Raw genomic sequence first — 9,524 nt, 5'->3', positions numbered from 1 at the left:
GGGAGCAGCCCACGTGGGCGGGCGGTTGCCCTCTCCCGGGGGACGGGGACGACACATCCCCCAAGTGGTGTGAGCTGTGAGCTGGGCGCCGGCAGCGCCCCCGGAGCCTAAAAATAAACCCGGGGCGGGGAGGGGCGGGTGAGAAACCAAACAGTCTGGAGAGGCTTCACCTCCTTATCTGAGACTCGGAGATTCAAGCGGCTCCTTTATTACCGAGCTGCCCGTGGGGGCGGGGCCGGCCCCATGCCAGGAAGGCTCTGGGGATCGGGAGGCTGATCTCCTGGGTGCATCTGGGAGCTGGATTAATTGCTAACTCAAACACCCCTGGCCCCGAGGGAAAGGTAGATCCTGGCTCGGCTGAGAGGGGCATCAGGTGGACGTGCGGTGTGGTTGTAAACGTGGCATTTGATGTAGCCTCGTCCGGAGTAGATGGTTAAGACTTCAGCCTGCACCCAGGGCCTCTGATTGCTTGGTTTGGGTGAAGATTGAAGTGAGGGTGGGTGGGGAGGTGGAGGGGCCAGGATCACCTCCGGGCAAGGACCCCCAAGTAGCTGCCGGGGCAAGGGCGGGGGGAGTTTGGCTTGGGACAAGGTGAGTGTGAGGGCAGGAAGCCGAGAGGTCGCTGGGGAAAGTGGCTGGGGAGGTGGCGCCCCGTTTCGCTCTAGCCTGTTTACCTCCTGGCTCCGTCCTTGCAGGGTGAATGGGACCGTCAGCCCCTGCCGGAGATCGTCTCCAAGCTGGAAGAGCCCACCCCCCGGTGTCCCGCCAGCCAGGGTCAGAGTCCCGCCGGCCCCACCGTGGTCAGCATCGGCGGGAGCAAAGGTTGAATGGGGGGCCGTCTCCTCGCTCCCTGCTCCATGCCGTCCCCGTGGACTCATGCCAGTGCTGTGCACCCCAACCCTGGAGACCCCCATGAAACAGCTCTGTGTGCCCAGGACGAAGGGCTGGACCATGCCCCTGCCTGAGCCCGCGGTCCAGTCCAGCATCTCCCCCTGCATGGCCGAGGGTCCCGTGAGACCTCCCTGCCGACCCACCAGGACCGGCGAGCCCAGACCCCTGCACAGCTCAGTGGTCTACCATCCGGGCCCATCTCACTAGGAGGGACCGGTTTGGGGACACGAGCCACCCCCGGCTGTGCGGCAGGCTCAGCCCCCTGTTGATGGCGATTTGTGCTGAGGGTGACGGGTGTGGGCGCTACTTAAACATTTCTCTGCAGTGCGGCTCGTTTGTCACCGTGGGCGGCTTCCCTGCCCACAGAGGCAGGACAAGCCATTTAGCTAGTTAGAGACGCGCCTGGGAGATCGCTCAGTGCAGGGTAAATAGATATTTTCACCCACCTAAACGGAAACACTCACATCACTTCTCACCACCGCCGAGGACGGGATGGTGAAGACCTGGGCGGGCCCGGGCGCCCGCTCCTTCGGGAAGCCGCCGGTGGCCCTGGGCCACGCTGCCCTCAGCTGGCCGGCAGGTACTAGCTGGGCTCTGGAACCGGGACGGTGTCCGGAGCCCGGGCCGCCTCTCCGTGCATGTGCGACTCGGGTCAGCCACGGCACCGCCCTGACACTAAGTTTTCTCACCGGTCAAGTGGGGCCCGTGCCGTGCCGGTTACGAGAGCGAAGCTGCCACACGAGACGGCACCCGGGGGTGGTTAATCCAGGGCAGCATTGCCCCGCGGGCACGAGCCTGGCCTGAGTGTCCTCCCCACGCTGGACGGGAACACGCCTCACGCTCCCGCGTCCGGCTTCGCCTCCCTCCCCTCCGAGCTGCCTCCCATTTAAGGCCAAGTTCAGCTCTTTGCTGGTTTCCATGGGGAGTAACAGATTAGGCTGTGTTTAGCCACCTCAGCAAAATGCTGCTCAGTCTCTAGGGGAGAGAGAGGGTGATGGATGGGCCTTCGAGTCCCCCCCGCACCCCACGCACTCCCCCCTCCAGACGTCAGCTAAGTGGCTGCCTCTCTTGAGAACCGCTTCATTACGGACGGAACACACGGGCCGCACGCTCCGCACTGCGCCGTATAAATCACGGCTTCCCCGCACCGTGAGTCACGGGGCGCGTCTGCCGCGAAATGCCAGGCCCCGACAGGCCGCAGAGCTGGCCGCCCTCCATCACCTTTACAGCCTCAGATGACAGGTGGGGGGCGGCCCCTCCCTGCGCGGAGAAGGCTTGGGAGGCGGCCTGGAGCCTGCGCAGCCTCCGGCCTCGGTCTTCGGACGCTGTTCCTCTGGCCGCGGCCGTCTGCCAGCTCGGACAAGGGTCCTGGTCAGCCCAGGGCTCTGCACACCCGCGAGCCTTTGCTGGCCACCATCGTTTTGTCCCCGGACACCTGAGAGGCACTTACTTGTGGCATTGCAGTTTCACCAACGAGGGGATCGAGGTTCACAGAGGTGAAGTGTGACATGGCTCACCTGGGTCCCCTGGAGGATGAGCGGTGATGAGAAATCACACGCCGCTCCGGAACCTTCCCCACCCACAGTGACCACCTCCCCAGCACACGCACACGCACACGCGGACGCGCACGCACACACACGCACGCACACGCGCACGCACATGCACATGCACACGCACACACATGCACACGCACATGCACATGCACACACACACGCACACACACACACGCACACGCGCACACACGCACACGCGCCTCGCTCACGTCCTCACTCTCCGGCTGGTCATTCTCTTCCTCCCGTGGGCGGCCACTGCAGCACCTGCCCCAGATGAGCAAACTCGGTGCTGTGACCGAGCTGCCACCATGCACACCGCTCCGGTGCAAACGCCCCTCGCAAACCCCCCACGTGCGTGACGTTTCTGCTCCCGCTGGCGGGCGGGGAAACTGAGGCTCAGAGCTCGCCAGTTAGATGCCGGGGTCCCCAGAGGGCCCCGAGCTCTGACTACAGGGTCTGGGCTGTCAGCGTCCACTCCCTTACCTAGGAAGCAGGCACTGGCCCTGGCCCTTGTGAGGACTAAGCAAGGACACCTGGGGAAAGGCTTCGTTACCTGAACACAGGTAATGCTTTGGCCAGGCCCCTCCCACGACTCCTTGGGCTTGCCCTTCCGACCGACAGGTGGCGGAAAGAACCAGGGGAGGGTCTGGGCTCCTGAGGGTCTGGGTCCCTGCTCCTCCGTCTGCCATGGCCCGGGGCACGTGCCCTTACCTCTCAGAGCCTCTGTCCCCTCCCCTGCCCACCGAGGAGAATGTTCCCCTCGATGCTGCTAGAGGGACAAGACCCATCAGCCGTGAAGTGACAGAGTCCTGGGCTGAGCTGTGCTCGCACAGGGTCAATGTGAAGGGGGGCCGGGGGTGGGGGCGTCTGGAGTGCAGGGATCCCAGCCTCGGGCGCCAGGCAGAGCAGGTGTGCCTACGCTGGGGCCGGGATGCTCCAGGGCTGTGCTGTCCGGTGGCCAGGAGCCTCGTGCGGCTGTTTAAGCTCAGTTTTAAACGAATTACAATGGCACACAGTGAAACATTTGGGTCCTCAGCCACACCGGCCACATTTCAAGCTCTCAGCAGCCGCGTGTGGCCCGTGGCCACGGTACCGGACAGAGCAGACAGACGGCCTTCCCATTACCCAGGAAGTTCTACTGGGCAGCGCCGGCCAAGGCCGTGGTTCCAGGCGGCACCAGCTGAGCTGAGCTCGGTGGGCAGGAGCTGGGCACCTTTATCTTCAGGGCTGGGCCTCACCCTCACGGGCTGCGGCGGCTCCTCTCCGGCCGGCTCTGGGCAGAGCAGCTGGACCACCGCCCAGGGACGCGACTTCCCACGAACCTAGCTGAGGATCACCCCTCCTGCTGCAGAAGGTTCTGGCTCCTGGCTCCCCTACCCTGTCCCCCACACGGCTTCAGCAGCACCCCATCGTAACCATCAGAAACCATCACCCGTCTCCAGGTGCCCCAGTGGGGACAGACACCCTTGGGCTCCCCCAGGTGTCAAAGGCCGGCTTGATCTCGGCCCCCACCCGCCCGCCCTGTCGAGCGGACGGAGAAGCTGAGCCTGGGTTTCCTGGGCTCCCACCTTCCCCCGGCTCATCTGCAGCCAGAGCCAAGCTTCTGGTTACGGCACAGCCCCCGCTCCGTCCCCGGCACACGCGCCTGAGCCCAGGGGGCCGAGGCCCTTCCCAGACGCGCCGGAACCGTGGACAGCGGCCACGGGACTCGCACGGGACGTGGTCCTGTTTCCTCCCGTGTCCCGTCGCCCACACTTGACGCATCTCCCCAGGCCGGACGCCTCTGGCTTTGTGGCCGAGTCTGACAGGGACCTGGGGAGCCTTCGGTGGAAGATTCTAGACTAGAACCCAGGAGGTCTCACTCCGTGTTCCTGAGCTTCAGAGGGGCTGGGTCATGCGAGAACTCGATTTCAGCGGGGTCTAGAAGCTGTCCCCGAGCGCACCCGCTTGTCGACAGAGATCTGAGCCCAGGACGGACCCACAGCCGTGACGACTGCCCCCAGCCGGCCCCACTGTCCCCCGGTCCCGCTGGGCCTGGGTGTCGCTCCTTCGTCCGGCACTGGGGAGGCAACAGCGACGAAAACATGATGCCCTCGGGGGGTACCACTGCAGTGGGGGACGCGGTGTCAGCGAACAGGAAAGCTTAACACGTGACAGATGCTGGATGCACGACAGATGCTGGAGGGCCGAGTGGACCAGAGAGGTAGACGGGGTGCGAGGGGCGGCCCTCAACCCTGATGTTAGATAAAACCCCAATGCGAGAAGTGAGTGCCCTGGGGAAGTGGGGGAGGGCCCTCTGGCCGAAGGGGACCGCCGTGCAGAAGCCCGGGGCGGGGGGGAGCCTGAGGAGGCGAGGGGGCCGCGTGGCTGAGCAGAGCGGGGCAAGCAGGGGCGGGGGGAGGAAGGAGGAGCGTGGGTTGGGGGGCCGTGGGTGCAGAGGGGGGTCAGGCTCCGGGCAGTCGGGAGGGCGAGCCAGTGAGGTCCGCTGGCAAATTCCAGAATGTGAGAGCAGAGGAGGGACATCGTCACACTGCCCCCCACACCTGGACGCCCCGCCACGCGGCCAGCGGCCAGAGGCACCCCTTGCTGCCTCCCCCGGGCACACCCCTTGTCCCCCACCAGGAGACATTTGCTTCTGCCTGGGGACGGTGGCCCTCCGCTCCCTCCCCTGCCGGAAATCAAAGCTTTGCCTCGGGCTTGGACGCTGTCCCTTCCCCACCCGAGGCGAGTGCCTACTCTTCGGGGTGGGGGGAGGTGGTTATTTAGGGCCCCACGTGGCAGTTGCTAGGAGAGACGTGCAGCGCTGTGCTGGCTGGGACAGTGACCCCCAGGCCACCAAGCCCCGTCTCCTGGGCCAAGGGCAGGAAGGGCCCCGTGAGTCAGCTGGCACGCAGAGGGCAGCTCGTTAGCTCGCAGGGGGAGCCCTGGGCTCTAAGCCTTTAATTTGGGGGAGGTCGAAGAATATTTCGAGGGCGACAAAGCAGAGCTGGGGAGCCTCGGGTGGGGAGCGCTCGGGCTTTCCCGCAGTGGCGCGAGGCGCGGGAGCCGGCCATGCTCAGCCACACGGCCCCCTCGCCTCCTCAGGCTCCCCCCCGCCCCGGCCAAGGAGCAGGCAGGACATGGGGCAGGCCCCCCCCCCCCCCGCAGCCCCTACCCCCCCCGGGCGGGGCGGCGGCGGGCACTTTTTTTGGCACGTGCCACGCGCTGCTCCTCCCGCGGCCCCAGGAGGCCCCGTTCTCTCTCCGTCTCGCCCCTGGGCGGGGGGACCCCTGCTTGCAGGAGTGAGGGCCCTGCCAGGGTCCCCGGGCCCCCGCCTGGTGGGCCCTCTGGAAGCTCACTCTGGGGACCCCAGAGCCAGATGGCTCAGCCGCCCTCATCCCCAGGGGGGCCGTGCTAGGACGTCGCCGGCTGACCTTGGCTGAACCCTCTGGCCAGTCTGTGCACGTCCCACAGGCGAGGCTAAGCCCTGAGGCCACACCCAGGCTGGAGGGGGCAGGGAGGGTCCCAGCCAGGCAGAAGTCCCCCCTGGAGGTGCCCCCAAAACTAGGCAGAGAGGGAGCGCCAAAGGGCTGCGCCCCCCCACGCCCCACTGGCAGAGAAATGACCGAAGCCCGGGAGGCGCTGCCCGGGGCGTGGCGGGTCCAGCCCAGCCCGGGGCCTCGCACAGGACAGGGGTCCCCTTCGACATCGCTTACGTCTGCCCCTCACGCCTTTGCCAAACGCCTCCGTTGCCACCTTCATCAGCTGTGCTGGAGGGGGGTGCACCCTGTGCAGCTCTGCGCCTGTGAGGCCTCGGGCAGGCCAGGACCTGGGAGCCGCTTGGGCTTTCCACGGCCAGGGCCATTGGTCCCCATGGGGGAGACGGGCACCTCGTCCCCGCCAGCCCTGGTTCTTCCTGTCGACCACGTGGAGACCAGAGACCGAGTGCTGGCCTCACTCTGGTGCACCGCCTTGCTGGTGAGGGGTCTGAGACCCCCGTGGTCTCCGAGGCCCAGTGTGGACGCCCAGGCTGCCTGCTGGGGCTGACGGGCAGGAAGGAGCTAGTGGGAGAGCTGGGTAACGGGGGGCCTGTCTGCCTGCCCCCCGCAGGGTACCACCCTGCCCGAGCTCCCTGCCCGGAGCCTCTGAGCTCCAGGCTCTGCTGAGGGCACAGGGGACCCCTTTCTCCTGTCACGATGCCCAGTCGAGCTCAGCCCAGTGTGCCCAGCGTTCCTGGCACAGTGCTCATTTTCCCCAGAAAGCACCTTCAAAACCAGATCCGGCGACCAGTGTCTCTAGGTCAGGAGCCAGGAAGGGCTGACCTGGGGTCGCCAGCGGGACGAGCTTAGGGGGACGGTGATGCTGGGCAGGCCGGGACAGGGGGAGGCATGGGGCAGGGCACAGCCCGGACCTCCCTGCGGAATGAGGTGGCTGAGCGTGCGGTGAGCGTGCAAAGCGGCTCATGACGCCTCTCGTCACCCCTCGGGGAGGAGCAAACGCACACACAGGAGCAAAGCGCGTGAAAGTTTCTGTTTCTGAGAAAGGAGTCGATTGGAACCGGGGTCCGACCTCCCTGTCCTCGGGCCCCCTCCCTGGACAGGCTGTGGAGTGAACACGGGCTGCTCCAGGGGTCTGCGGCCAACCCTAAGAGCTCGCAGGCGCAGGCCAGGCCATCTGGGGAGCTGGCCGCCTGTCTCCTCCTCTCATCCCTTGGGGTCCCCTCGGCCCCCCGGGCCTCGGTGCAGGAACAGGTGTCTCTTCGCCTGAGGCCTGGGAAAGGCAGAGCCCCCCACCACCACGCGCGCCCCAGCCCGTGGCCTGGCGAGGGGCCGAAGGCCGTCTGAAACCAAGCGTCTTCCATGGCTTCGACTTCACTGGTCCACCCCTTCCAGCCCAGCCCAGAGTGGGCCGCGGGGCGCGTGGGCCTCCGAGAGCAATCAGGGCCTGCGCCCCAGTCATGGCATTGCCCCCCGCCTTCATCGTGGGAACCTCGTGCTCTGTCCCCTGAGCATCTGCCACCCTCTGCTTTCCGGACGCCAAGAACACCTGGACATGGGGTGGTACAGCTTTATTGGGGCTGCACAGTGGGCAACCAAACCCTGCCGGGGTGGAGGGGGAGCGGGGGAGGCAACGGGGGAGGGACCTGGGCACAGGGGCGTGGGCCAGATGCCCATCCCGGGCGGGGAGGCAGGGCACAGGGCAGATGAGCATTCTGAAGGCCCAGCCAAGGGGAGCAGGGCCTTCACCCCATTCAAGGCCTTGTGCGAGGTCCTCCCGCCGGAGGCCGGAAGCGGAGGGGACAAGGGCAGGAGCCGTGTCCTGATCACACGGCGAGGACGAAGGCCGCCCGGCGAGAGGGCTCCGCCGGATTCTCACCCAGACCGAGTCGGGGAAACAGGCAGGAGGTGGCATTTCTGCGGGGTGAGGGACGGCGCTGACCGGAGCCCGACCCCTGCGCGAGGCTCAGAGGTCGAGGCCGACCCCTCCCCTCCCACGCCCGGGAAACAGACCATCCTGCCGATCAGCCCTGATGGGGGCCAGGGCCCGTCTGGCACGCATGCCCCGTGCCTTCCACACTGTGCCCCAGGCAGACATCCCTCATCGACCCCACTGTGCCCCCGATTCCGGGGCACCTCCGACTCTCTACGCCCCGGACAGCCGGGGGAGCCTCTGTGCGCCTGCTTTTGTGCTGGGCTCGCTATGTTTACTAAGCACCTTGCAAGAGGCCTCTCGTGGTCCCCGAGCCCAAGAAGTTACGGGTCTGTGTTTTAAGGGGGTGGGCGCAGGACGGGCCCCCTGGGTCATCTGTCCATATCTGTTTGGGGGTCAGCAGGCCTGGACCGAGGGCAGGGAAGATTCGAGTTCGGCTGGGGTCCAGGTCCCAGGTCCCGGGGCAGCACGGGCCCTGTGGGGCCCGTGGTGGGGGCGGGCAGGTGTCTGGCCCCCTCGGCAGCTGAGGACCTGCTCCAGGGGCCCCATCAATAGATCCCTTTCACCCGCTTGTTGTCGGGATCGAAGGGAGACTTCAGATGAGCCTGGGCAGGGTAGGTCACCCCCATCCTCTCCAGGGCATAGTCCCCACTCTTCACGAAGTCCGGCGAGACCTGGGGGCGGGGGAGGGGGGGACGCGGTCACTCGCTACTTTCTAGTGGTGCTGTCACCGCCTGCTTCTCGGGAGGGGGTCTCGGCCTCACTAACTCCCCTGTGGGTAAACCCGTCACTGTGCCAAAGCCCCCCCCCAAACCTAGGAGCTACCTGGACAGGTAGGGCCCGGGTCCCTATGCCTTGGAGCTGGACTCGAGCGCCTGCGCCCCGCAGGCCAAGGTCTGGCTTTGACTGCGCCCAGGGCGGGGACCCCAGGGGTAGGGGAGGCTGTCGAGGGCTCCTCTCTGGGGGGCAGAGGACCCCTCTTTCCCGCAACTCGGGACCGACGCCGAGCGGCCGTCTGTGATGGCTCGTGCGGCCGGCGGGAGTCCGTCCTCACTGCAGATGAGGAAGGAGACCGAGGCCCAGAGAGAAGCCCTCGGCCAAGGTCACAGAGCCGGCCCCGGGCACAGCCCCAAGGCTGTCGCTGCCAAGCCCACATCTGAACCTCGCCACTCGCCGCAGGGCACAACCTTGCTGGAGGCCCCGGGCGGGAGCTGCGAGCCTCCCCCTGGGCCTGCGTGCCAGGCCCAGCATGTCGCCCGCCTGGGCTGGGCTGACTCACTCCTGCCCGCTCCCCGTCACTGCCCCTCAAGTGCCCCTCCCCGCTGTCAGGGGTGGGGTGGGCCCTGCAGCCCAGAGCTGTCCAGACTGTCAAGGGCTCAGGACGGAGAGCTCTGGAGCCGGGCCCAGCTGGGTGGCCTCGCAGCCCCCATTGCCATGGGCTCCCTGGGCATCGGTGTCTGAGCTGTCACGGGGCTGGCGTGGGACCCTCAAGAGGCCAGCAGGTGAAGCCATCAAGGCACTGGCAGTGACAGCAAGTCACACCACCCAGCTGTCCTGCACGAGCACGGAGACCCCTCCGGGGCTCGGAGTCCTGGAGGCCCTCTGTGGAGGGAGGCATCTGTGCTCCATGGGGGGTTATTGGGGTCTATAAATAGTTGTTTGGGCAAAATG

The 9,524-nt window shown here is 66.7% G+C and overlaps 2 protein-coding genes across 8 annotated transcripts in view; one reads left to right on the top strand and one right to left on the bottom strand.

Moving 5' to 3' along the window:
- DBH (dopamine beta-hydroxylase) overlaps positions 1-827 on the top strand; it is a 15,014-nt gene extending 14,187 nt beyond the window's left edge. The window contains exons 11-12 of the mRNA XM_015594134.1: positions 552-591; positions 696-827. Of these exons, the coding sequence (XP_015449620.1) occupies positions 552-591; positions 696-827 (172 nt within the window). The remainder of the gene's footprint in view (positions 1-551; positions 592-695) is intronic.
- A 6,656-nt stretch (positions 828-7,483) lies between these two features.
- SARDH (sarcosine dehydrogenase) overlaps positions 7,484-9,524 on the bottom strand; it is a 54,131-nt gene continuing 52,090 nt past the window's right edge. For all 7 annotated transcript variants that reach the window (XM_025051215.1, XM_006918096.3, XM_025051217.1 and 4 more), the window contains one exon: positions 7,484-8,527. In XM_025051215.1, the coding sequence (XP_024906983.1) occupies positions 8,402-8,527 (126 nt within the window). In that variant the 3' untranslated portion in view covers positions 7,484-8,401. The remainder of the gene's footprint in view (positions 8,528-9,524) is intronic.

Source organism: Pteropus alecto, unplaced genomic scaffold (genome assembly GCF_000325575.1).
Source record: "Pteropus alecto unplaced genomic scaffold, ASM32557v1 scaffold67, whole genome shotgun sequence".
Lineage (NCBI taxonomy): Eukaryota > Metazoa > Chordata > Mammalia > Chiroptera > Pteropodidae > Pteropus > Pteropus alecto.
Note: the sequence above shows the minus strand (reverse complement) of the source record. Positions and strands in the feature narration are given on the sequence as shown.